The 27,511-nt window shown below is 38.8% G+C and overlaps 2 protein-coding genes and 1 non-coding gene across 7 annotated transcripts; 2 read left to right on the top strand and 1 right to left on the bottom strand.

Moving 5' to 3' along the window:
* Positions 1–1,557: 1,557 nt before the first annotated feature.
* On the top strand, positions 1,558–13,814 carry polg (polymerase (DNA directed), gamma). 4 transcript variants are annotated; one of them, XM_030136884.1, is made up of 23 exons: positions 1,558–1,678; positions 2,682–3,279; positions 3,368–3,563; positions 3,747–3,914; positions 4,040–4,186; positions 4,334–4,413; positions 5,276–5,458; positions 5,635–5,771; positions 5,865–5,988; positions 6,095–6,316; positions 6,944–7,061; positions 7,168–7,260; positions 7,463–7,576; positions 7,673–7,833; positions 7,940–7,993; positions 8,113–8,230; positions 8,548–8,683; positions 9,391–9,637; positions 9,735–9,857; positions 10,998–11,166; positions 11,268–11,476; positions 12,367–12,527; positions 12,696–13,814. In XM_030136884.1, the coding sequence occupies exons 2-23, from the start codon at positions 2,708–2,710 to the stop codon at positions 12,758–12,760; spliced, it is 3,597 nt and encodes a 1,198-aa protein (XP_029992744.1). In that variant the 5' UTR covers positions 1,558–1,678; positions 2,682–2,707; the 3' UTR covers positions 12,761–13,814. The 4 variants fall into 4 exon arrangements, with proteins under 4 accessions (XP_029992744.1, XP_029992746.1, XP_029992747.1 ...); XM_030136886.1 differs by having other exon boundaries at positions 7,490–7,576; XM_030136885.1 differs by having other exon boundaries at positions 1,565–1,580.
* Positions 12,581–25,831, bottom strand: fanci (FA complementation group I). 2 transcript variants are annotated; one of them, XM_030136882.1, is made up of 38 exons: positions 25,715–25,831; positions 25,473–25,575; positions 25,277–25,349; positions 25,009–25,139; positions 24,248–24,401; positions 24,106–24,163; positions 23,924–23,965; positions 23,647–23,770; positions 23,465–23,550; positions 23,234–23,366; positions 23,069–23,146; positions 22,830–22,966; positions 21,879–22,059; positions 21,688–21,775; positions 21,458–21,588; positions 21,302–21,372; positions 20,996–21,110; positions 20,218–20,340; positions 19,374–19,442; positions 19,179–19,280; positions 18,893–19,075; positions 17,935–18,056; positions 17,102–17,263; positions 16,783–16,962; positions 16,516–16,685; positions 16,332–16,402; positions 16,051–16,167; positions 15,904–15,955; positions 15,705–15,832; positions 14,565–14,630; positions 14,369–14,465; positions 14,087–14,271; positions 13,945–14,001; positions 13,797–13,856; positions 13,595–13,669; positions 13,351–13,446; positions 13,129–13,230; positions 12,581–12,948 (listed from the first exon to the last, which is right to left on the bottom strand). In XM_030136882.1, exons 2-38 carry the CDS (start codon positions 25,563–25,565, stop codon positions 12,883–12,885), a joined length of 3,978 nt encoding a protein of 1,325 aa, XP_029992742.1. In that variant the 5' UTR covers positions 25,566–25,575; positions 25,715–25,831; the 3' UTR covers positions 12,581–12,882. The 2 variants fall into 2 exon arrangements, with proteins under 2 accessions (XP_029992742.1, XP_029992743.1); XM_030136883.1 differs by having other exon boundaries at positions 12,816–12,948; positions 25,761–25,772.
* A 420-nt stretch (positions 25,832–26,251) lies between these two features.
* Positions 26,252–26,324, top strand: trnar-acg (transfer RNA arginine (anticodon ACG)). The gene has a single exon. It is a non-coding gene; the product is annotated as a tRNA-Arg (tRNA).
* Positions 26,325–27,511: the final 1,187 nt, after the last annotated feature.

Raw genomic sequence — 27,511 nt, forward strand, 5'->3', positions numbered from 1 at the left:
GGCTTAAAAAGACGACACCAGGTCCACTTACTTGGAACACTGTCAAAGCTTCCATGTCTTCAAAAAGGTGGAATCCCACTAATATCCTCAAACATTTGTCCACAGCATGTGACTCATTTACAGGAATGTCACGTATTTGATTCGCTACTTAGTGGCGCTTGTGAATGTAGTGGCAGCGTGAACGCCGGGCCGGTTCCGGTGTGAGCAACACATGTTGTAACTCCTCAAATACAAGTTTCCAAACATAAGAAGGGAAAGGAAATGAGGTGCACAACAACGGGAGACAAGCCGAGCCAAGTCGAACCAGTTCCATGTAGTAGAAATGCGACAATAGAGGAATTAGTAAAGAGTCTTTAGTTTCACTTTCACTGTATGCCCCCCCCCCCCCCCCCCCACGTACATACTGTATATGTTATATTCTCTGTGCAGAGATGGAAATATAAAAGACAGTTAATGCAAACGCACCTGTGTGTACTCTTTTATTCCCTCACCCAATGAGAATCGATAAGAGAATCGATAAGGAATCAGATCGATAAAAAATATCGATAACGGAATCAGAATCGTTAAATTCTTAACGATTCTCATCCCTATTTACAAACTATCCTTTAACAATAAAATGTGAATAACCTGAGCAAATATGAACAACCTGAAATGTCTAAAGAAAATTCAGTGCAATTTTAACAATATTCTGCCTGTTACTAAATGTTTTGTGCCTTTGTAGATCTGATCTGTAATGCATATGTATAAATGATAAGTCAAGGCAGAATATTGATAAAATTGTACTTATATTTCTTTACAAATTTCATTTTTTTTTTAGGTTATTCACATCCGTTTTGTTTGGATAGTTTGTAAACGTAAATATTGGCATAATTTAATGTTATTTTTTGCACTAAAACCAATTGGAGTTGTCATTATTTATTGGCTATCATGCTATTATTTTCCTGGTCTGGCCCGCTTCAGATTAAATTGGGCTGAATGTGGCCCTGGAAGAAAATGAGTTTGACACCCCTGTTCTACAACATTGATTCACCAGTAAAACCCATGGAGTTGGATCAGTGATAGTGGATGGAGACACTTGATTAAGGATGAATTTGCTGAAAAAGTCACTTTTTTTCTGTTTTCACTGTTTCTGATTCAATAACCTTTGAATTTACTCTGAGTTTTAATAAAGATCAACATGATCAACAGATTAAATATAACAAAATACCTACTTTACACGGAAAAAACGCTAAATACAGAAGATAATATAATAATAAATGGTGATAAATACTTAAGAAAGGTTGAATAGAGAGGGGGAAAAAAACATTTGGGAACTGCCATAAAAAAAACGCTGGGTCTTTGTGGGTTAAATATTAATAACATTTTATTTCCTAGCCTTTATATTCACTCACGCAGGTATTATTCAAGTACTGTTGCAGAAGTTCAGATTAAATTACATGGTAGAATAGCTGTCCACAGTAGTGACCACTATGCATGAAAGGGTTAAATATTCGGTTAACATTTTACAAACATTGCCTATGGTCCTCCAAACCACGTGGTGTCGCTGAAGAGTGACGTAGCACAGTCAACAAACACCGTGGGTTAGCATGCTAAGGTTACAAACTTAACGTCATATTTGGATTAATTTAACACATCGTTCAATGATCATATTAACACTGCGAGTTAAAACACACATTAGGTAAGACTGGGTTTCTTTTATTTTTTGCAAATATACGGATGGTGTGTCTTTGAGTTAAGCTAATGCTAATTGCCTTACCAATGTCCTGTTAAGTTTAGCCTCAGTGTTGTAAGTGAAGAGACCTGGTGCAAGTCACCATACTAACTTTTAACCAGTGTTTTGTGTAACCTTTTGTCTCTGTTCTAATTATTAAATCATTATAACACAAGGAGCACGTATTGGGTCTTTGTTCTGTCCTGCTCTAACTGTTTTAATGTAGTTGTAGATGCAGATGTAGTTGATGATTTAACCTTTTCATGCATAATGGTTACTACAGTGGACAACTATTCTCCAGCTGTTCTCTTGTATATTTTATTTTATTTTATGTATATTTTATATGTATATTATATTTTTATATTTTGTTGTTTTAGTTGGATATCAGCCAACACAGTGGACACTTATACATCATCCCAAACACTGCAATTCATATCATTACTATAACTTTGCTGTTCTTGATAAACCTGATCTGCAATAACATGTTTGAGTTTAAACAACAGTTAATTGTTAGACTGTAAGAAACAGTTTTGGGGTTATTTTTAGACAAAAAGTTTTGTTTTTTTTTTTTTTTTTTTTTTAATTAATTTTTTTTGCACATCATCTTCATGAAGTGAGTAATAACTAGTATTAGAATATGTTAAAATGTGAGAAAATATTAGATTAGCAGCATTTAACATGTTTTTATTTCATTGTTTTCATATCATTTTCTGATATTGGGTTTTAAATATATGTTTCTGTGCTTCAAGAATATAACGCATGGTGTAGCTGAGTGGACATTTTTGTTAATCCCTGAAAAAAACCCAACTCAATTGTACTGTTTTTTTCATGCCTAAGGAGGAATAAAAACACTAAAAAAAAAAACAACAAAAAAACTCAACTAAGGTTCTCATAATTATTGCATGAAAGGGTTAATCTGTTTTAGGTCTATTGTAGATGCAAATGTAGTTGATGATATAATGTGTTTCAGGTCTACTGGAAAATCCTCATGAGGTGATGCTGCATGTCCTACGGTCCCCTCTGCAGAGACCTCTCATCTGCCTACAATGGCCATGTCTACGCTCCCTCTACTCCACCAAGTCTCAACCTGTCCAGGGGAAGGACTCCACAGAGTCTCGACTGAACCCCCTCAACATCCAGATGCTGTCAAAGAATCTCCATGAGCAGATCTTTAGAGGCATCGAGCCAGAATATAAGGAGGAAGATGTGGAGCGCAGCATTAAGCACCTGCAGAAGCACCACCTGTGGGGGAAGGAAACTTCACTGCTGCCTGATGTGGAGCTAAAGCTTCCTAAAATGTATGGCAAAAATATTGATGAGCACTTCCGCATCTTGGCCAAGACGCAAAGCCTTCCCTACCTGGTGGCTGCAGCTTCATTGCAGCAGGCCGAGCTGCCTCCAATGCCTCAGGAGTGGACCTGGGGGGTTGGCTGGACACAGTATGGGCCTGATGGGGAAAGCAAGAAGGTGGATTTCCCAGATGAAACGGCACTGGTGTTTGATGTGGAAGTGTGCACAACGGAGGGACAATGTCCTACACTAGCAGTTGCTGTGTCACCTACTGCCTGGTGAGTAAAAGTTAAAGATTCAAGATGGAGAAGTTTACTGACAGACTGCTGATCAGTGTGCCCTCACTGGTTTGATCTCCTTTTCTAGGTACTCGTGGTGCAGTAAACGTCTGATTGAAGAGCGGTACTCCTGGTCAAATCAGTTGACCTTAGCTGATCTCATCCCGCTGGAAACATCCGTGAACTCTGCTCGACCTCAACGTGGTCAGTGGAAGGAGAGGCTCATAGTGGGTCATAATGTCAGTTTTGACCGATCCTACATTAAGGAACAGTACTTATTGAAGGTCAGTGTTGAGTGAATGGTGTGTTTTTCATTTGGTTGTGTGTGAGACATCATTTTCAAGTCTCCTGCTTTTATTTTTGATCATATTTAAGTTATTCATGTGGAAAAATAGGTCTCTTTACTTGTACCTCATCTTTATGTAATATTCTTGTACATATCAGTGAAATTGTTTTCTTTCTCAAAGGGCTCTAAGGTGCGCTTCATGGATACTATGAGCCTTCACATGGCCATCTCTGGGCTGACTGGTTTCCAGCGAACATTGTGGATGGCTAGTAAGATGGGTAAAAAAAGGGGCCTTCAGGAAGTCAAGGAACATATTAAAAAAGCTGGACAGAAAAAGGGTGGTCTGACGGTTTGTGTCTGTTTTGCCTTGTTTTGTAGTAGGTGTGAGTGTGTTGCAGTAGTCCTTAGATTACACAAGTTACTTGATCATTAGCATAAGCAAATATGAATGTGACATGATGTCTTTGTGTTCAGATTGGCTCCTGGGACTGGGTGAATATTAGTAGCATCAATAACCTGGCTGATGTCCATAGTCTCTATGTGGGAGGGCCGCGACTGCAGAAAGAAGCCAGAGATACTTTTGTGAAGGGAAGCATGATGGATGTCAGGAACAACTTTCAGGTCAGAGGTCCATGATGAGTTTCTTGTGTTAAAATATCTGTAACAGTCGGCCACATTTGATCATGTTACCATCATTGTTTCGCCTTCTTTACTGTCTCTCATCATGAACAATCTGGCCAGTAATTATGCCTTTGCTGTCCCCTGCAGGAGTTAATGCAGTATTGCGCCTTGGATGTACAGGCCACCCATCAGGTCTTCACAGAACAGTTACCCCTCTTCATGGAGAGGTCAGCAGCTCCCCCCATCATCTACTGAACATTTATTTTAAATGTCATTGTGATATGTACTTGCAGGATATCTGCATTAATGTAACAGATGTTTCTACGGAAGAGGATTAGGGCCACTTGGAAAAAAAAAAAAAATTGAGGTCCAATATATTTGTTTTATTATTATTCTGAGAAAAAAATGAGAATTCTAACTTTTTTCTCAGAATTCTGACTTTTTCTCATAATAATAATAATTTAAAAAATATATTGGACCTTAATTTTTTTTTTCCCATTGGGCCTAATCCTCTTCTGTAGGTTTCACTGGTCAATATTAAAAGTTTAAAATTCAACAGTCATTCATTCAGTCTGAATTATTATATTATAATAGAATATAAGATTTTGAAAACTGCTGTACAAATACTGTGCTTTACAGAACTTCTAGTGAGATTTGTTTCCTATTTAGAAAAATATATGTGGGTGTTTTAGACTTCCAAATCCATTTTTATACATTTAACCATTCTTAAGCAAGTTACAGCAATCTATTGGCAAAAAATATGAAATTATGATGAATTAGTTCTGCAGAGTATTAAGGCTTGAACACATTCACTTTGAAGCCTCTGACTTTGCAAATGAGACATATGTTACCGCTGGCAAGGTGAGAAACTCCATTGTACCTGACTTTTTAGAGAATATTTGCAGGATTAATAGCTGAAAGTTACTGAACATTTTTGAGAAAGTAATTTTAGCCACAGATGATGTTCTCAGTCTTAGAGGGTTAATGGTTGAAGAAACTCTCGCAAGTTTCAAATTTCAGTTGTTGAAACCTTCAGAATATCCTTCCAAGAGCATTATTTTTACAGAATAGTGCCATTTCTTTATTCAGGTGTCCTCATCCAGTAACGTTAGCGGGAATGCTGGAGATGGGGGTGAGCTACCTTCCTGTCAATCAAAGCTGGGGACGGTACCTGGAAGAATCTCAGGACATATATGAAGAACTCCAGAGAGAGCTGAAGAAGTCTCTAATGATTCTAGCTGACGATGCTTGCCAACTCCTTCAGGATGACAGGTCAGGAGACTACTCTTTGAATACCATGTTTTTTTCTGTTCCATCCAAATCTACCTCATTAATTAAACATATTTATACATAATTTGCGCTCCCGGTACTTTTGCAGGAACAGTTTTTTACGGTGCATTGCGAGAAAACATCCACTGAATGGCATGTATTTAATTTCTGTATTAAAGATACAAAGATGACCCCTGGCTTTGGGATCTTGAGTGGGATGTGCAGGAATTCAAGGTGAAGAAAGCAACTGCAAGTAAAAAGAAACGCTCCAAAACAACGGCTGAAAAAGCAGTTATTCCTACAAACTGGGAAGAAGGTAGAAATATACTCAGAATCTCACCTTAAAGACAGCAATGCATGCTTCTTTCTAAAGTTTATGGAGTCATTATACTGTTTGTTGTGTTGTCAGACCAAGGCCCTCCATCTGAAGAGGAAATGGCAGGCCATTGCCCCAGTAGACTGGCTGTGGAGAATCTGAAAGAGACAGTGAATCAACTTCCCAAAAGAAGACAACATCTGCCTGGGCATCCTGAGTAAGATGACTATTGACACCAGAAAACCAGTCATTTTTTTATTCAAAAGTGACACAATGATTCAAATCATTGCTACAGTTTTTGCGTGTTTTATGCGTGTCATCAGATGGTATCGTAAGCTGTGTGAAAAGATGACTGAGGATAACTGGTCACCTGGAGCCAGTCTCATAAGTCTACAGATGAGATTGACACCAAAGCTGATGGGTCTGACGTGGGATGGCTTCCCCCTACATTACACAGAGAAACATGGGTGGGGCTACCTGGTCCCTGGCCGCAGGGACAACCTGAATTCTCAGGAGGAAAATGAAGGGCCCATATGCCCACACAGGTACTTAATACATACAATAATAATAGTAATAATAATAAGAAAATGCATTTATCAAGCACTTTTCATTCAAAGGAATCTCTGTGTTTTTTTTTTTTTTTTTTACTAAACCTAAAAAAAGTGTTGTTACAGTAATGCATGATTGCTAACAAATCTTGAATAGATAATCTTAACAGGCTTATCAAGGCAAGGCAAGTTTATTTGTATTGCACAATTCATACACAGGGTAATTCAAAGTGCTTTTCAAAAATAGAAGGCATGTTATAAATACATAGACAAGAATGAAGATTAAAACAGTAAAATGTAGAATTTTAAATAGAATATAAAAATAAAAAGAAGTGTGCAGAAAAATAATTTCAGTTGACAAATGCAGGGCTTTAAAGAAATGTTTCCATCTTGGACTTAAACATTGTCAGTGTTGGGGCTTGTCTCATATCGTCACACACAGACTTATCCAGATTTTGGCAGCATAAAACTGAAATGTTACTGCTTCTTGTTTAATCCTGACTCTGGGCATGAGCAGAAGCCCTTTCCCTGAAGTTGTCAGAGTCCCAGATGGAACGATGGCTGCATATTTCGTTTACTTATGCTGTCTCACATTTAGAAGTTAAAGATTTGTTTGTTCCACAGAACTATTGAGAGCATTTACAGAGAGTACTGTGAGCAAAATAGCAAAGAGAGACCCGAGTATCTGGACGTCAACCCCTCAGAGGACCTCATGTTTACAGACACCAGTGTGTGGGCAAAGGTATGTACACACTCCTTATGTATCATGACTTCAACACTACTTTCTGTCTTTCTTATTCCTTAGAAACATGTCAGTTACACTATACATTTTCTCTCTTGTTGATAAGGTGGAGCAGCTGAGTTCCCTGGAAAGACTGACAGAGGCAAATGGAGTCAGAATGGTGAAAGATGAGAGGAAGAAACACAGCTTGAATGAAGTGGTCTGTATTTGTGAAGGTGTCAAGACTAGATCTATGTGGGTGACAGATTACATGAATGAACTGTACTGTTATAAATGTGCTTAACAATAGCTTTTTTAGATTTTATAATATTCGTCTGTGCTGTATCATGCATGTTCAGAGGTATTCATGTGTTTTACTGAGCAGACTTGGTGTACTTACTGCAGTTTGTTGTATAAAATAGTCCAGAAATCCACATCATATCTCGGAGGAGAGTCACTGCCATTATCACCATGGAAACGGACCATACAATGATGTAGACATCCCAGGATGCTGGTTTTTCAAATTACCTCATAAGGTGAAGTGATGTTCAGCTGGTTTTCTTCAGTCAGTAACAGTCTTCAGGTAACTTAACAAAAAACAAACTGAGCTGTTTTAATTCTTTCACTTTCAGGATGGTAATCACAACAATGTTGGCAGTCCTTTTTCAAAAGACTTCCTTTCCAAGATGGAGGATGGTACTTTAAGGGCAGGAAGAGGTGGGACCAATGCTACACGTGCTCTGGAGATCAATAAAATGATGTCCTTCTGGAGGAATGCTCATAAACGTATCAGGTACTAGTCATATTTTGTGTCATAAAGTTATTTGTTTGGGTGTAGATTATAGTCAGGATCACTGGTAATGTTGTTAAGTTGAAATCTGTCCTCTGTCTGTATTTAGTTCTCAGATGGTGGTGTGGCTGCGTAAGGGAGAACTTCCACGAAATGTCAGCAGGTTTGTAGCATCTACTTCTCAGTGCTTGAGCTTCTTCAGGATTACAGATAATCCATACTTAGAGGGGGAAAACATCATCAGACAATCTCACAATCTCTGTGTTCTTCTGTCCTCCTAAGACATAACGAGTTTGACGAAGAAGGTCACTATGGTGCCATATTACCTCAGGTCATCACTGCTGGAACAGTAACGCGTAGGGCTGTGGAGCCAACGTGGCTGACAGCTAGCAATGCTCGGGTAAGAAGCAGGTGAAAAATAAATAATGATTGGAATATTGATTAATTTGTTAATCTAAATTGCCCATAGGTGTGAATGTGAGAGTGATTGGTTGCTCGTCTCTATATGTCAGCCCTGCAATGAACTGGTGACACATCCAGGGTGAGCCCCGCCTTCACCCATAGGTAGCTGGGGTTGGCTCCAGCACCCCCCTGTGACACTCTCAAGGATAAAGTGGTTCTGAAGATGAATGAATGAGTTCAAAATCAATACAGAAATCTTATTCCATATAGTAAAATATGCACAGAAGTGGAGTTTAATTTGCCTTGTGTCAACAGCGGGATCGAGTAGGCAGTGAGCTGAAGGCCATGGTCCAAGTCCCACCTGGGTACCACCTGGTGGGAGCAGATGTGGACTCTCAAGAGTTGTGGATTGCTGCTGTGCTTGGAGAGGCTCATTTTGCTGGCATGCACGGTAAACTTTAACAATCTTCTTACATCAATGAAAAAAAGTTATATTGTACCTTGTATCACTGTATTTGGAAATGTGAACATAGGCAAGAATTTTGGAGAAGGATAATTAACACAATTTACAGTATTATAGATCTCAATGTATCCATAGATCTGTAGTGTAGGTCTTATTCCAGAAACTTTAGCACTTTAAACTCATGAAAGTAGGCTGGTGAACCTCTGTCTAATACATGCGAAGTGTCTTATAGCTAGAAACTGGAAAAGTGTTGATTGTCCATTGTTCATGGTTTGCGTAATTCTTGTCCTGCATAGCTCTTGAAAGGTTCACGTACACAATTAAATGGAAAACTCATATCTTCCACAAGATATGGAATTAATTTCTCCAATTTTTAGAATCAAGGCCTGATATCTCATCATCATAACTTACAAAGTGAAACCATACCCCCCTTTTTTTTTTTTTTTGTATTATTTTTAGATGATGTTTGATTATGCGGTTTTGGGGGTTTATGCTCAGGGGAAGCCCTCACAATGTTACCAATTCATGTCAGAAAAGATATATGTGTTAAAAATTCAATAAAGATATGTGTTTAAAAAAAGTTATATTATTAAATGATGTCAATGGAAGTACTTTTTTTTTTTTTTTTTTTTAGCTTAATGTAGTGTTGAGTAAGAGTTAGTGATGTGCTCATGCCATATCGTTACTGGGCTTAGGTTGTACTGCCTTTGGTTGGATGACCCTTCAAGGAAAGAAGAGTCAGGGCACTGACCTGCACAGCCGAACCGCCGACACTGTTGGCATCAGCCGAGAACACGCCAAGGTGTTCAACTATGGCCGCATCTACGGTGCAGGACAGCCCTTTGCTGAGAGGCTCCTGATGCAGTTCAACCACCGCCTCAGTCAACCAGAAGCTGCTAGTAAGGCCCGGCAGATGTACGCTCTAACAAAGGGCATACGCAGGTACGTTTAACAAGTCATCTGCATCTCAGCAAAGAATGTATTCTGCAGGTTCAGGGACTGTGTTAATGTGATGACGTGCTCTTCTGTGTTTTGTCAGGTACCATCTGTCAGAAGAGGGCGAGTGGCTGGTGAAGGAGGTTGATGTGGACGTGGAGAGGGATGAGGATGGAAGTGTCTCCTTGCAGGAGTTGCGGCGAATTACTAGACTGGCATCACAATAGTGAGCAAACATTTGAATCCTAAAGTAAATGCACACATCCAAGAGCCTCTCAGTTTTACACATTTTATATTTCAAACGTCAGCCTCAGATTTTCTGGATCTGAGGATGATGTTATAAGTTGGTAGATGTTCATTATGAAGATATAAACACAGCCAAGTCCAGCTATAATGTGCATTGCTTTCTTGCTACATAGCTGTTACAGGGGTTGGACAAAATAATGGAAACACCTTCACCTCAAGATGATAATGCCCCAATCCATACAGCTAGAATTGTTAAAGAATGGCATGAGGAACATTCTAATGAAGTTGAGCATCTCGTATGGCCGGCACAGTCCCCAGACCTCAACATTATTGAGCATTTATGGTCAGTTTTAGAGATTCAAGTAAGACGTCGATTTCCACCGCCATCGTCTCTAAAAGAGTTGGAGGGCATTCTAACTGAAGAATGGCTTAAAATTCCTTTGGAAACAATTCACAAGTTGTATGAATCAATACCTCGGAGAATTGAGGCTGTAATTGCCACAAAAGGCGGACCTACACCATATTAAATAATATTTTGTTGATTTTTTTAAGGTGTTTCCATTATTTTGTCCAACCCCTGTATGTCAGAAAGTTGTTGCTAAGATGCTGAGATTAGATGACAGTGCTTTTTAGATGTCACATTTTGCATCTAGCTTTCTTTTTCCCACTTGAATCCTAAACCAACCAGACTTTACATTTGGAACTGTCAAGTCAGTTGTCATAAAATCTGGCTTTAATCCATTTGACCTATTATTCCACACTCCTGTGCAAAAAGTTGGACACTGATCCAGGCATAGAAGCCGTTTGTGTAGGAGTGTCTTGTCAATTGGACATCCTTCCTGTCGAGATTTTGACAACATCAAGCCCACGGTGCTTCATGCTCTAGTGGTAAACATTTTGGCTGAGCTGTGTGCTCCAAATACTCTGAAAACACTTAACTCATCTTTAGTTTTAGAAATTCTGGGTTTTTGTTTTATAAAACAGACCAAGAGAAACATATCTAAACCTGGAAATTACCAAAACAAAATGTCCTCATTAATCATTCACAGGAACCTGGCTTGTAGAATATTCTCTTACATCCCCAGTTTTTTTTTTCTCTTTTGAACATTTTAACTCTCAGCACTCGGCGGAGGAAATGGGATGTGCTCGGTAAGCGTGTGTGGGCTCGGGGTACAGAGTCGGCTATGTTCAATAAGCTTGAAAACATAGCACATTCCCAGCAGCCGTCCACTCCTGTTTTAGGCTGCAGGATCAGCAGAGCTTTGGAGCCAAAAGCAGTTAAAGATGAGGTGAGAGAGAGGCATCAGCCCCACTGTGTTCAACTGTACAATTAGCATGAGAAAGGGGACCTTGTTTGCCGTTTTATGTTAGTCTCCATGTCTTTTGGCAGTTTATCACCAGCAGAGTGAACTGGGTGGTGCAGAGCTCAGCAGTGGACTATCTCCATCTGATGCTGGTGGCAATGAAGTGGCTCTTTGAGGAGCATGACATTGACGGCCGGTTTTGTATCAGCATACACGATGAGGTGCGGTACCTCGTCCGCAGTGAAGATCGTTACCGAGCAGCGCTGGCGCTTCAGATCACCAACCTGCTCACAAGGTCTGTTTTCAACCGTTTATTACTGAAAGAAATTATAATGAATGAATGTTGTGTTTTCAAGGTCTGAAAAGAGCTTGAATTTTAGTTTAAGTGCTTGCAATTAAAACTCTGTAATGTGTTTTATTTTTAATATTAACACAAGCCAAAGCTACTTACAGAGAGGTGATCCATTTTGAGAAATAAAACTGTCAAAAAAGAAAATCAGCAGGTGTTCTCAGGTCGACTCCAGGTACATTTTTATCTTAATCTTTGTCTCAGTGGGAATGTGTCTGAAGACCAAGTGGCTTCCTTTTATTTAGATAAAACTGTGTGTTCTACTTTAATTTCTAAACTTTTTGCTATTATGAAACATAATTTTAGATGTCCATAGCATAATACAATGTACATTATTGTGATAAAAAGTGAAAATAATCATGAGTATATGTATTTGTGTTTATTTAGTTACAGGACAGTGTGTATTGGCAGTAGTTGCAAAGAACAAGATGTGTGCACCAGATTTAGCAGAGAACCTAATTTCCGTCTGTTGTCCTGGACAAACGACCAACATAAAACATCACATAGATTATGAAGTACTAATACACTGGAAGAAAACCGTTAAACATGACAGATGTAGGAAAGTTTGCTCAGGCTGAACGGTTACAGCCAAATACATAAAAAGGGGCTTACATTCTAAAACTACAATAACATTTCCTAGAATAAGATATAAAAGAAAGGAGAGAAGAGAGAAAAAGAAAGAATATGTATTCCTGGTTGATATGTATTTTACCCCAGCGATAAGGTGCTGTGCTGGAAAAACTTGAAAATTACCCTTAAAAGTGCCTGAATTTTACCTTGAAAAATCTAGACAAACCCTGGGTCTTTAATAGTGTGGTGTTTTCTCATTTCTTTAGGAGCATGTTTGCTCATGCACTGGGCATGCAGGACCTGCCTCAGTCAGTGGCTTTCTTCAGTGCAGTTGATATTGACAAGTGTTTGAGGAAGGAGGTCGTCATGGACTGTGTGACTCCCTCGAATCCCACAGGCATGGAACGAAGATACAACATATCACCAGGTGAGTATTTTTTAATCTGTATTATAATTGCAATGCATTGTATCAGTGTGAAATAAAGTGCAACCAGAGTGTAACTTTAATAACAGTTATAAAGGAAATACAGGAGACATCCACATATTTTTTTTAGATACACAGGAGATAATTATAGTGTGTACAAACTTTTAACAGGTGAGGCCTTGGATGTCTATCAAATCATCGAAAGCACAAGAGGCTCGCTAACCAAAGGAAGATAATGTATTTGGGGCTGAACTCAGAAAAACAGGCCAAACACACAACTACCAGAGCATTGTTCCATGACTGGTCAAGTTGGAAATCTGAGGGAGAATTTGGAGAAAGGGACCAAAGTGAGTCAAGCTCACTGTTTTCTCTTCTTCTGTTTGGGCTCTTGTGCCTCCTCCTCTTCATCCTGGGATGCCGTTGTCTGAAAGGAACGGAGGAAGAAATAAACAAAAACACAGATCTTGACCAGCAAAATCTACTGGAGAACATTGGGAAATGTACCAGACTGTATTCATATTTCCATATACAGGTCTAATGTTTCTATACAAGTTGACAGTGTTTATAATATAGCTACTAGGATGCAATATGAGCTGGGTCTTGCCTGCTGGCTGTCATCCTGTTCCTGCAGAGCTGCATCCAGAGTGGCAGCATTGATACGGAAGTCTCTCGAAGTGCTCAGCTTCATGTACTGCATCAGATTCACCTGAACAATATACAGACAGAGGTTTGTTTAAGACTGACTGTAAATTGCCAAACTCTCTTGTTCTCTTTAAAGCAGTGTTAAATGTGTTTCTTTTGTACATCAGTCATCCATCCCACTTACCTTTGACTTCTTTGAGAGTGTGATGAGGTATTTTTCATACTGTTCAATGCTGAAGATCAGATTAGGAATGACCTTCATCTCACGCAGGAGTTTTGACTGCCATAACAGAAAGAAAAATCATTTTGTTTTTGTTGTATGTTTTGTTGCACAATGTATGTGCATATTTTTTTACAATAAAGACACAAAGAGAACATATTAAGATAATGTCATAATCAAAAAGCTGTTATGAGACAAATGCCCTTACAGAGGCTGCAGTGTTCGCGTCATTCCTTCGCTTTTTCTTCTTGTCATCTGCACTTCCACCACTTAGTTCGCCACTCTGATAGTAATAACATGATAGTAACAAATTCTTAAGGATGTAATTCTGTCAATTTGACATAGATGCTGTTGTCTTTTCTAAAAACACAAAGCTCTGGCGTGGACTGCAGTAGAAAACTAAAGTGTACCTGTGCATATGTGATAAATGAGTAGCATTGTGGTGTCAGGTGGGAGCCAGACAACTTGACCTGCATGTATATATATAAAGAAAAACACCAGATTAACCTGAGATCAGGAGCCAAAAATTTTGAAACACCCAAATAATAGGTGACTCACCAGTTTCTCGAAGCGTGCTGGCAGTGTGCCGTTCTGGCTGGAACACACCTGGATATACTGAAATAACACATTGAAGAAGTCACACTAGGAAAACTAAACAAACTCTACAGTCACAGAGTTAAGAGGGAGGATGCATACTCACATATTTGACCAGGGTGGTGAGGATGGTGTATGTGCGGCTCAGTTGTCTTAACAGTGTAATGGTGCATGTACCAGGCAGCAGGGCTGTCTGCACCAGCTCATTAAGTGCAGTCAAAAGGGTCCCAAGTTGCAATGTCACTGCTTTCTCTACTGGATCTTGCTGGCCTGTGGTCTGGGTGGCCTCGCCTACACGCCAGGGATAAACCGTTCAAGTACACTTTCCTCGTGCCCTTCCAGGTATCAGCAGGAATCTAAATGAATGTCAGTGTAAAAGGTTTCTTACCGTTGCCTGATTTGTCAGAGGTGCCCTGGTTTTTCTTTCTGGCGATGAGCCAGTCCACTTCATCGAGCACTCTGTCAACCTGAGACAGCACCAGCAGCTGGAGCAAGAGATTAAAATGATGTGGAGGTCAAACACTGGGAGCAAACTAACACTTAGATATTTGTATCCTGTCAAATCACAAGCATTCGATCCTCACCGCTGCTGTTGTAGCCGTCTTCATGTTGACAACGGCAAAGTGTGTCTGTTTTTCCACCTCCACATCCTGATGTGAAGAGAGGCAAAATACAAAAAAAATTACTCACTTTATCCCTAAAATTGATAGGTGTGAATCTTAAAAGAGGTTAAATGTAGTATTTCTGCTTTCAAATATTAAAAAATGGCAATTATTATTGTTGAGAATCAAGAGCTCTGAAGTTCTGCCAAAGATGCCAATGTAGTGGATTGTATCAAATCGAATTTTATATAGCGCCAAATCATAACAAAAGTCGTCTCATGGCACTTTACATATAGAGCCGGTTGGAACCAGACGTACAAGCTAATTTACAGAAACCCAACAGAATCCTCCTGGAGCAAACACTTGTGACTGGTCACAGTGGTGAGAAAAACTTCCTTTTAACAGGCAGAAACTTTGAGCAGACCCTGACTCCTGGAGGATGGACATCTGCCTCAACCAGTTGGGGTTAAAGAGAGAGTGTAAAGGAGGACAGGAAGAGACAGACTGGGGAAGTAGGGGGAGACGCATGGATGTAGTGGATGCACAAATAACTGAACCACAACTATCAAAAAGTTGATCAGCTGGTGCTGACACAACCACCAACAACCAAAACAAATGTCCATGACAGTTAATACTACTACAAATACAAGTATTAACAGTGGACATACTATCACTTGTAGATTGTAGAGATATTGTCTGAACAGATTTACAGTAACAGTCCAGGAGATTTATGCGACCATGAGAAAAAGTAGAGAGTCATTTTGCCATGGTGAGGGAAACTATCTCCTCAGGAGTTTTGACCAGTGTCAAAAAGTGATAAGATTGGATGAGAGCTGCTAATAAAGAAGTTTTAGAGTCAAACAAAGTGATAAAATCTAGAAGCACTGTTGTTTTCACCATAGGACACAGCTTTAAATTAAAAGAATGAAGACTGATCCTGAAATCACTGTTTCTTCTACTCGGGTGAGTTTGATTATGAGGTTTGTAAAGTTATGTGATGCTATTATCATTTCTAAGTTGGCCGTTTGTTGATCCACAGTTCAGATGCAACTGTGACAGTTCTGCCCTTGTTTGGACGATTCCAAACCGATCCTTGGTGCAGCTGTTGACAACTCTATGTACCTGATCGATATCTCCCAGCTGGCTGTGGATGTCTTGACAGAGTTCCAACAACAGGCTCACAGGACTCCTGAAGAGAACATGAAGGCTGAAGAGCAGAGAGAGCATCCCCTTGGTGAAAGCCGAATCCTCTGCGAGAGAAACAAAGACTTCAGAAACCAGATAAGTGTGTAGGACATGGATATAAATTTGAATCACTCACCAAAACTGGTGTCCTGGCAGATTTGAACAGCCCACTTGATCATCTGAACAAACTGTAAATTGGACACAGATGGTGTTAGCTGGAGGATTGTCCTTTATTTTGTCCTGCCACCTCTAGTATGACCCTGTTTATTTAAAGTACACCTACCTGCTGGGAAGAGGGATTTAACTGTCGTGAAAGGACGCTCAAAATGCTGACCAACAGCTGGGCCTCCTTGCTGTTGAATTCCTCTTCTCTACCATTTAACTGAATGAACAGTGCCCTCTGTTGACAGAGATTGGAATAACAATGAGATGCTCAAATAAGGCAGATTATTTTTCTAAAAAAAGAAATAAAAACTATTATATCTTACACTGGCAATTGAGGATGCCAGTGTGGAGATTAAATCAGCTGAGAATAAAGCCAAATCCATTTCTGCTCATATGTACCTGAAACTGACGGATGTAAAAGAAGGTTGTGGCATTGTCATCTTCTGGCTCCTCATCCTTGTCAGAGATCTCTGGAAAAAAACCAAACAGAAGTGATGAATGAAATTCTTGCATAAAATAAATCATGTGTGAAAACACAAGCTGCCTTTATTATTATATTGTTTGAATACTATACATGTCTAACCCGTGGCAGAGAAGAGGAGCTGGGCCATCTTGTCTGAGTAACGCTGCTGGCAGGTTGTGAAGATCCGGAGGAGACCCTCCAGACACAGGTGGGACAGGCTGGAGCGCTTCTCCTTCTTACCTGCATCCTCCACCACACTGGGGATTTTGATATACCGCCACATCAGCACACTGGGAAGACATTCACATCCAAATTACAGCCTCTCATTCAGAAAAACCAGGAAACAGTCTGAGGAAATGCTTTTAATTTTGGCCAAAGAAACTGAACCTTGTCATGTCACGGAGGAAGCGGAAAGTCTTGTCTGTGTTCATTCCATCTGGGCCGTCTGTCTGTCCAGTTTCCTCCAGCTGCTGGATTTTCTGTACGGCCACGCACAGTGAATATCGCACAAATTCTCCATTTGTGCGCAGAACTGAGAGAGCTTCCTCTCTGCTCTGAGTATTGTCTCTGCAGGAGATAATTTCATTTTTGTCACATTTGTCTCACCTTTTGCACTTTCAGCAAAATCACAAACATCTAGAAATGATCTTTAATTAAAAACATTTGTAGTGTTATCGTCTTAACAGTAAAAGTAATCAACATTTACCTGGAGACCACTTCGAGGAGAGTTGATATGAAGCCCAGAGAGAGTAAACTTCGAGGTGTTTTATGTGAGGGAGCTCGACCTTTCCCCGATTTCTCCTTCAGGATCTCAGATATCTTATGGTAGCGGGTGAACAGCTCCATCACCTCCTCAAAACCACTTTTACTGCAAGTGCAACATGTAAGTATAAAAGTGAACAAGTGGTGCCATGTACAACAAACCCCACCCCTCACATGTATTGTAGCTTATTTTGGCATCAATTCAACTGATGTCATCATGTCTATGTGTTTGCTGATGTCAGTGTATCAATTGCCTCTATATATGTGCCAAGTTTGAAGTAAATTGAAACAAATTGATGTTTTTATAGACATTTTGAAATTTTGCCCATTATAAGTAAATGGAAGAAGAAAAAACATTTTAAAAATTCACACAAAATTTAAACTTTGACCTACTTTTCCCAAAATGTAATCACATCTATTCTGGGTCACTGGCAATCTATAAACCCAATTTGGTATGAATTCAATCAAAAGTTTTGCTGCTACAGACATTTGAATTTTTGCCCATTCTAAGTAAATGGAGGAAAAAAAGGTTTTAAAAATTCATTAAAAATTTAAACTTTGACCTACTGTTCCCAAAAAGTAATCAGATCTATTCTGGGTTACTGGCAATCTGTAAACCCAGTTTGGTATGAATTCAACCAATAGTTTTGCTGCTAGAGCGTTAACAAACAAACTGAACCAAAAACAATACCCCTTGCCTCCCCCTCGGGGGACGGGGTAAAAATACAACAGCAAACCACACAATACCAAGTGAATACAAAGAGAGGGGGCTGGTACCTGTAGTTGGCCTTGATGAAGTTGTACTCCATGAGAACCTCATATACTCCCATCACCAGAACAGCATAGATGTTATTCTTCACTCCCACAGTGGATCCCATGGAGAACTCAGCTGACTTATCCTGAACAACACAGACAATACACAACTTTAAAGACTACACCACTAGTTGTGTGTACTTCTGCCAGATAACAACTCCTTACGTCATCAAAACAGGAATACTGGATGGTAAAGCAGGCTGAAAAAAAATCAGTACATTACCTTTACCTTACTAAACATGCATTTACAAATCACCCTTGTCATGATTTTACTTGTAAAACAATCCTTTAAACTAGGATTCAGTTCAGTGTGTTTTATTATCTTCTATTTGATCTGATGAGGAAGTTAAAACTGTGATGTTTTTCTGAACTGAAAATGGAAATCTAAGGCAGGTATTAGCATTAACCCATAAAGACCCAGAGCTACTTTTGTGTTTAACCTTTCTTAAGTGTTTTTTCACCATTTATTCTGTTATCCTCTGTATTTTGCATTTTTAAGCATAAATCATGTATTTTCCTATATTTAATTCACTGATCATGTAGATGTTCATAAAATCTCTGATTAAAGTTGAGGGTTATTATATGAGAAAGAGAAAACTGAAGAAAAAGTGACTTTTTCTGTAAAATCTATCATTAACTGAACATAAACCAAGTGTTTTTGCATATATTGATAGGATTACTGGATCAACAGGTATTAAACATTTACATCAGTACATGGCTTTGGTTGACGGTGGATGTTTGGGTCCAATGCCACAGATGCAGAGATTTTTTAAGTCGTGTCTCCCAAAAGGATTCCTGCATTTTCCTCATAAAATCTAGTTTTTAATAAAATTCTAATTCTTGTTTTATTTACATAAAATATTGGCTTGTACAAATCACAATAAATTCAAGCATGTAGTTTTAATGTGAAAAAAATAAATACCAGTTCAAAGTCCTCCAGCTCACTCTTGATCATTCGTCTTGTAATGCTGTCCAGGATGGTTTGTAGTTCAGATTGGTATCCTTCATTCTCTTCCTCCTCATCATCACTGTTGTCAAGATTACACGATCGCTGCGTGTTCTGAAGCCACAGCAGGCAATGAATGGTGCAGCTCACCAGATGGGCCTGAGGTGGAACAAACAGCACTTAAAACAGACAGACCTGGCAAGATATTCACATTGTAGAAGCTGTAGACAGTCTCAAAAATGGTAGACAGCAGACAGAGTACCAGAGGCTCCTGGAGGTAGATTTGGTCTCTGTGTGCAGTGATGCACGGCTCCAGTTTTATTGGAGGCAGGAGATCTTGTTCTGGCTCGTAGTATCGCTTCAGCTAGTGATTCAAAGAAAACATGCATACATCTTTCAGTGTGTAGAGATCACCTTGGCATTGCACATGAGTAAATGTTTACTGCCACAAACATACTTGTGAGAGGAGTGTCTGCATGATGGAGCTCGCAAGTTGGGAGTTACGACGAAGAACATCATAAAAACCCTGAAATACAAAAAAGAGCTTGTTCAAAAACACAACTTTTTGCAGGAGTCATTACTACCCCCATTCTCATATGTATTAACTAATACTGTCTGTGGTTACTCAGTTTTCATAACTAGTCATCAATAAACAGGACTCATACACATTTTTCAAGGTCAAATTCAAGCATTTTTAAGAGACTTTTTAAAAATCTTCCAGCACAACATCTTATTGCTGGGGTACAAATACATATCTACAGGAATACATATACTCATGATTATTTTTGTCAGTTTTTTATCACAACGATGTACATTGAATTATGCAATAAACATCTAAAATTGTGTTTCATAATAGCAAAAAGTTTCAAAATTAAAGGATAACACAAAGTTTTATCCAAAAAAAGGGAAGCCACTTGGTGTTCTTCAGACACACCCGCACTGAGACAAAGATTAAGATAAAACTGTACCTCGAGTCGACCTGAGAACACCTAGTAATTTTCTTTTTTGAGATAAAGTTTTATTTTTCAAAATGTATCACCTCTCTGTAAGTAGCTTTGGCTTGACATCTAACCAGGCAGCTTTAATATTAAAAACACATAAATAAATCACATAATTACAAGCACTTTCAAGCACTTAAACTGAAATTCAAGTACTTTTCAGACCTTCAAGCCTTTTCAAGGATTTCAAGCACCCGTACACACCCTGAATAAAAGTATTACTTTTCAAATGTAACTTCAATATGTAGAAAGGTTCAAATTAAGTAATAAGCAAAAAAAAAACAAAGAAGTAAAATCACTGACCTCATAGAGCATAAGGCGCACATCAGCCTGCTGACTCAGGCAGCGACGCAGGCTGCTGAGAATCTCCAGACAGAACGCCTCGTTGGCAGCTGAGTTGTATCGAGAATGAACATCCACTTGAATCTATTCAGAGAGAGTTACTGTATGAGAGATTCTGTTGATCAGACCTTTCTACGGATGCACATGTTTAACTGAATCCTGGTCATACTTTTGTCATTAGAAAGATCACACACACACACACACACACACACAAAATCAAATACTGTACTAATCTCTGCACACATGTATTGTATAAACTGTCTTGGTTAGTTCTATTAAAGTTTTTAGCTCAATAGTTTTTACTTGTACTTTTTTCTATGTCTGGTTTGCAACTGCACAATTAGCCTATTTATTTATTCTTCTTGCTCTCTTTTTTTCCTCTGTTTCTCTTATTCTCTCCTTCTTTCTTTTATATCTTATTCTTGCTCTAGGAAAGTTAGTGTATTTTTACAATGTAAGCCCCGTTTTATGTATTTGGCTGAAGCCGTTCATTCTGAGCAGACTTTCCAATATCTGTCATGTTTAATGGTTTTCTTCCAGTGTATTAGGACTTTTTAATCTAAGTGATGTTTGTTATGTTGGTCGTTTGTCCAGGACAACAGATGGAAATTAGCTTCTCTGCTAAATCTGGTGCATGCATCTTGTTCTTTGTAACTAATGCCAATACACACCGTCCTTTACTAAATAAATAAACACAAATACACACACACACACACACACGGTCTGAAAGGAGCTTTACCTGGCTGGAGGAGATTGACTGGCTACACTGACTTGAGGCCAGGCTCCCCAACACTTTGAAGTTCTTCAGCAGCAACAAGAAGCCAGTCACTGCTGACTTCCTGCCATCAAGTTGGCTAGTAGAGTCATAAAGATTAGATGGAGGATTCTCAGCTGAGGTCAATGTTAAAAATGTCTTGCATAAGAGTGGTTGCTACACTGGTGTTTGGTTGTGTTTAAATTTACTTTTATGACAATCTCAAATACAGAGAGTTTTGATTCAATTGTAAGAACAGTCCTCGTGAGATTAAGGTAATGTGGTACTCACCTGGAAAACATAGCTTTACGAAGAACCAGAATCAAAGCATCTTTCAGCGACATACTGACCTTCAGTAATGGCTGGAGATTAAGCAGAAAATAGTAGTTGACAATGGTAGACAAAAGCATACACTTGTGGGTGTGTGTGCCTTTGTGTTTTTGGTACCTGAACAGCTTTTAGCAGACCCTGCACAGTGGCCAAAGGCAAATATGACAGGTAGTCAAATGTCTCTGTCACCTTCGAAGACGACTCAAGGAGTATCATGGGAGCTGACACCACAATGTCAGAGAAAAGGTCTAATGAATCAGAGACAACAGTTAAAAACCAAAAGGCATCAAAATCGAGGCTCTGGCTGGACAGATTAGGGTCTGTCAGGAAATGTGAGGTTGTGTTACCTAAGTAATGAGAGACGGGTGAGGCTGTTTTTGTCACCAGTCGATTTAGGACTTGCTCCAGTATCTCACCCCTGAGAGGCTCGTGAATCTGTCATAAAAGAAACACACTCCATCCAGTGAGCTGACACAACACTCTCTATAGAAGCTAAATAATCATTTCCGATGCTGATGAAATAAAAACCATGCTCTACCTTGAAGCCCTGGAGGAGCACCTGACCTCCCAGCTTACAGGCCTGCTGTGTTGGGGTCCTGGCTACAGTAGCAGAACCCTCTGCAGTCTTGCCAAACGGTCCAGGTTTGGGTCCAAATGTATCCATAAGGTAGAAACCCAGCTGCACCAAACCCTGGGTCACATGATCCCATCCAAACACGCTGTATAAATGAAAGTGAGGAATCCATGTCAGATGTGTATCTAAGGTGATCAGATTATGTTGGACATGTCAGGGTCGTTAAAATAAACAAAAATAGGACCAATGGCCCTGTAGCTCATCGACATGTTCTGTCAAACTTCAAGAACATGAATTTGCAAGGTTGTCAGGTTCTGGCACTATGTTAGAGATCAATCTCCCAGTAGATGTGGGTGGTACTTTCACTTGAGGACAACTCAACAAATTAAATGAAAGTTCATACATGACTTCCTATCAGTGCTCAACAGTAACTATAATGATATCTCTAATCATTTCCATGTTATAAGCCATCAAAATATGGCTCGTTATAAGTAAAGGCAAATTTTTAATATTTCAAAAATATGTTAAAAATTCAACAATCAAAATATATTAAACTGTAGACAAATTTTGTAGACATTGTCCTTAGGAAGCTACATATAACATTTAAAATAAATCTGAACAGTAGTTTCATCAGAGAAGATATTTGAAAAAATTGCTTATGAATATGACAACAGACACAGTGCCTTCACAATAACTCATGGCTAAGACTAAAACTAGTGACAAAATAGCTGTTTTGTCAAATAAAAGCAAAAATAACCAAAAAACACATAGGTAAGTAACATAAAACAAAAACCAAAAAAATAGTTGCAGGTAAAATTAGCTCAGTAAAATAAGAATAAAATGCACAATATTTCTATTCTACCAATTTCATGTCCGCCACTCTCATCACCATAAACTAGAGAGCATGGATCTAACCTGTTCTTAACTGTGTCTATTAACATCTGAGCCACACTGCAGTGCCCTGGTATGAGGTCTTGCAGGAATTTGGACCCCTGCTGCAGCAACTCATCCTTATAGCTTTTGATGATCGCCCCCTTCAAAAGGTCAAACACCTACCGAACAAAGGAAAAGAGACAGTAACAAGTGAAGCCAGCAGGTAACATTTACAAAAGCAGGGCGGATAACGAAACTGTAAAGGAGCAGAGATTTTTCACCTGCTCTTCGTAGCGCTGAATCCGAGCAACTGACAGTAACAAGGCGACACTGAAGGGGCACAGGTCCCCATGGGATGTCTGCAGAAATGAAGTTCAGTATTTATGACAGATTCTACAGCAACATTGTGATGATAAATGTCATTTCATATAAATGTCATATAATACCTTAAAGCTTTTAAGGAATTCTCTCCCAAGTTCATGGTCTAGTCGTATAGCAAAGACTATGTGGAGGATGACAGTTCCTTCCACATGCCTTAACTGGTCCTGTGGAATGGACTGAACCTCCAGATCCAAGCTCCTGCCAGACAGGAGCATATACCATTCAGTAAACTGATAATAAAAAGGTAGTAAAAACTGAAATCATTCATTTCGAATTTCAGAATGTGAATAACTCACTCTCCGTGTTTTTGCTCTTCTTCCTGACTAAGATCTTGTTCTTTAAAATAACTGATGATCCCATCCAGGACCAGTTTCTTACAACCCTAGCAAACCCAATGAGGATAAATAAGATTATCAAAAAAGAAAAGAGTACAACAAGATGAACCGTTGCAGAAAATAACCTGGTTTGTCACACACACCTTTGCAGATAAAAGCAGTAACTGGTAAACTAGAGGTGGAATTTCCTGTAGATCTAATTTGATGAACATCCTCTGCACTTTCTCCACCAGAAACTGCAGCTCTTCTGGTGACAACGGTACATCCCTGAAATATTACAGACAGAAAAAAATGCTGACTGAATGACTAAAGTTATATGGACTGAAAAACATCACAAAACTCTACAATATTATTCTACAATACTGTGAAAGGAATAAAATAAAATTAAAAAAAAAAAAAAAAAAGATTAAATAATGTTACCTGAACATGGTTGTTAAGTGAATAACACATTGTGGGTCCCATCTGCACAGAGAATTGTTTGGTAATGATGTATAAACAGTAATATCTAATATCTTGAAGTAATAGTTTGTGGTTTTCTACATGCATATGCAGTACATATAGAATTACATTGTAATATTTTATTGTTGCAAAGATATCCTCACCTGCTTGAGCAGAGGCTGTTGATGAGTTGCTTCTTGTATTCCTCCCCAGAGAGTTCTCCTAAAGTCAAGTTAGAAAACTATTGTTCAAATATCTGAGTTTTTTGATAACACCAGTAGATAAGAGGTTAATATTTACACACACCTTTGCCATAAGACAGAGCTTCACAGGCTGCAAGGGCAGTAAGTACAGTAGGAAACAGTTCCAGGGATTTCCCGTTGCCCATTTTTCCCACTTTAATGGCATCAACAAAAAGAGTTGCGAGTTGTGCAAGAGAAGGTCCAGACAGTGTATGGGTCTGTGTATAATATTTGAGAGACAAAAGTGAAAATGAAATAGTAAGAATATCATGAACAAAGACAAAACAGTCTGTGAACTCTGCCTAACTCTTAACTTCTATCTTGCTGCATTTGGACTGAACAGACCATATTACAAATCAATTTCAGGTCAGCATTTAGATCATTTCATCACTGAGTGGTCGGGGAGGGCCTCTGTCTCAGTCAGGATCATATTAGGACTGATCCAATGTGTGTGTAGAATATCTAAACACCTCATGTAGTTTAACTACACCTACCTGTCAAATCATCTTAGGTCACTTTAAATCACTGTGCTTGTCACTGTGTTTGTAAATGTGTAAATACTGCACATTGACAATACATTTAGTTTTTCAACAGATTTTTAAATTAGAAGTCTTGTTTACAGTATTCTACAAGAAGTTTTTTAGAGTAAGTTCTTTAGGAAGATTTTTAGAGTATATACTAACCTTAATGTCAACCTGGCTACTAACCCACCTGTTTTGTTGTCTGTTTTTTGTCTTCTGGTGCTGCTGAATACTTGATTTTCCCTTGGGATTAATAAAGTATCTATATATCTGTTTAGAGTGGAATTATATTGAGGTGTCTTACCTCCAGCATCAGCAGTCCAATGATATCTGAAGCTACCTCAGTCTGTAGGTCTCCAGATTCACACAGGGGGATGCAGTGTTGGTAAAGTAGAAGTCTACGTTTTGCCCCTTCAGTGGAAGTGGGTGGGGAGCCTAAACAAAAAAGCATATTTTATAAGCACACTTCTACAGTACAATATTACATGAAAAAATACCAATCAATGTGTTACTGCTTAGAGATTTAACACAACTACATACTGACTGTAACATATATGACACTGAATCCTTACCTTTAAATATGCCCTTAAACATAACACCAACCTTCTTGCCACTCAGTGCTTTATTAGTAATTACAGTGATCAGCTAGAAAAAGAAAAAAAAAAGACAGTTAAAAAGGCATTTTAAATACAGATCATGAACAAAATTTATCTGGTAATTTACATAAAAAGCAGAAATATGATAGAGTAAGTAAAATAGATTAATAACCTGGTCATCTGTAAGGGAGGAAAGGTACTTCTGGAGTTCGACAGTACTGTCTCCATCTGACAGTGACACAATTTTATCCATTTGAGCCTCCATGATGATCAACCTTCCAGCACAGTTACAAACACATACACTATGTTAGCTAGGCTATATGTTAGCCGTTTCTGAGAGTTCGCTGCCAATTTTAGCAAGCTTGCACTCAACATCGAAAGTGCCAACAAAACCAAATAAATGAAAAGCTTTACCTGCGCTTGTCAATCGTCTAAAAACGTCCAGTTTTGTTACATTTACCCGTGTGAAAGAGCCAAGCCTCCAAAGTCTCACATAACACTTTCATAATGTTTGTGAATTTCCCGCCGCTGAATACTTCCTGTGCGACGCGGTTGCCATGTCTGTTCCTAGACACCATTAAAATTTTCATCTTTTTCCCCAGAATAAAAGCGTGAGATACTTTACTCCACTAAAGCTCTATACTTAGATGGAAGATGATATTGCTTGGTATAGATACAAGTATATTTGTTGTTACCAGGTAAAAGTTAACTTTAAGAAGCAAAAACGTGATTTCTGCAGACCTGTCAACCCTTTTTTCACGGCACAAGATTCCATGTAGTAAGCTCGTGATGAATAGACGGAATTGAAGATGTGTTTTGTTTAGTTATGGATTACCTAGAGAATACATAAAAATATTACTCAATATTGGAAAAAATCCTACAGAATAATATCAAGAGCTAGAAATGAGCATACGCCTTTAAGTTGTGTCGTAGTTAAAGACTTTGTATGTCGGGCCAGTGGCGCAATGGATAACGCGTCTGACTACGGATCAGAAGATTCTAGGTTCGACTCCTGGCTGGTTCGAATGTTTTCTTCCTCTTTACCATATTTGGACTTCAAAAAAATCTACCGAAATGTCCCTTTATGGCATCTGTATCAATAATGGGACAACAAACTCAACTCAATCTGATATTAAGTGAAAAGGCATTGAACACAAGACAGAATTTATTTTATTTTATTTTGTTTTGTTTTATTTTATTTAACCTTTATTTAACCAGGTAAGTTAGTTGAGAATGCCATGTTACAATAAAAACAGATTAATGCCACTGTTTTGCACATAACAATGCCATTTATTTAAAATGAAATCTATTGCATGCAAACTTAAATGAGCATTACAAAATTGTAATAAAATTGTGCTTTGTGATTTCAATTTTGCAGGTTTGAGAGGTGTGAAATATGTAGTCTATGGGCTGAAATCAGCCCTCCAAAATATTGAATCCAGTCTGTGGGATTGCACTGCAGATATTAACACGCAAGGGCATTTTTATTAGTTATTATGCTATTATTTTATGGTCCGCCTGTTTGAGATGAAATTGGTCTGTATGTGGTCCCTTAACTAAAATGAGTCTCTCTCCTCTTTCAAAATGATCACCATGTGACCTATATTATATTTATTTTCCTCACCTTTCAGCAATTATATCATTGTAAATTCACCTGATATTGCTGATGTGATGTGATTAATTGTGCATTCTTAGAGGTGTATCACCAATAAGCCTTCACATCAAGTAAGCAAGTCAGTCATCTTGAACAGCACTGTAGTGGTGGAAAATATCACTATCTAGCTCCAATCATGACTAGCACTAAACCTTTACCTAAGTGAGGTTATAACCTAATAACTGTCATATTTTCTCTATAGATTTATTGTACCCATACATTACATGATATTCAGAAACAAACAAAAAAAACAGGAGAGGAGTGTGCTGGAGTAAAGTATATCACTCAGAAGACCCCCACTGTGAATGCAGAACACCTTCCTGCTGCACTATGTAGGTGGAATCCTCATGTCTTTGTTCTGCTCCCTAATATTTGAGGAATGGCCCGTGCAGCTCAAAATGCTGAAGCTGCTAATGGCTCCATCTGCTGGTCTGAAACCACTTTTCTGTGCATCTAAACCAGTTTCCAGACCTCTCTATCCGAAAACTTGTCCCTCTCTGCCTCCCAGTCTCTGGATCCTGTGGTTCTTCCAAGACCTGCAGGAGCATCCTTGACAG

The sequence above is a fragment of the Sphaeramia orbicularis genome, chromosome 6 (genome assembly GCF_902148855.1).
Source record: "Sphaeramia orbicularis chromosome 6, fSphaOr1.1, whole genome shotgun sequence".
Classification (NCBI taxonomy): domain Eukaryota; kingdom Metazoa; phylum Chordata; class Actinopteri; order Kurtiformes; family Apogonidae; genus Sphaeramia; species Sphaeramia orbicularis.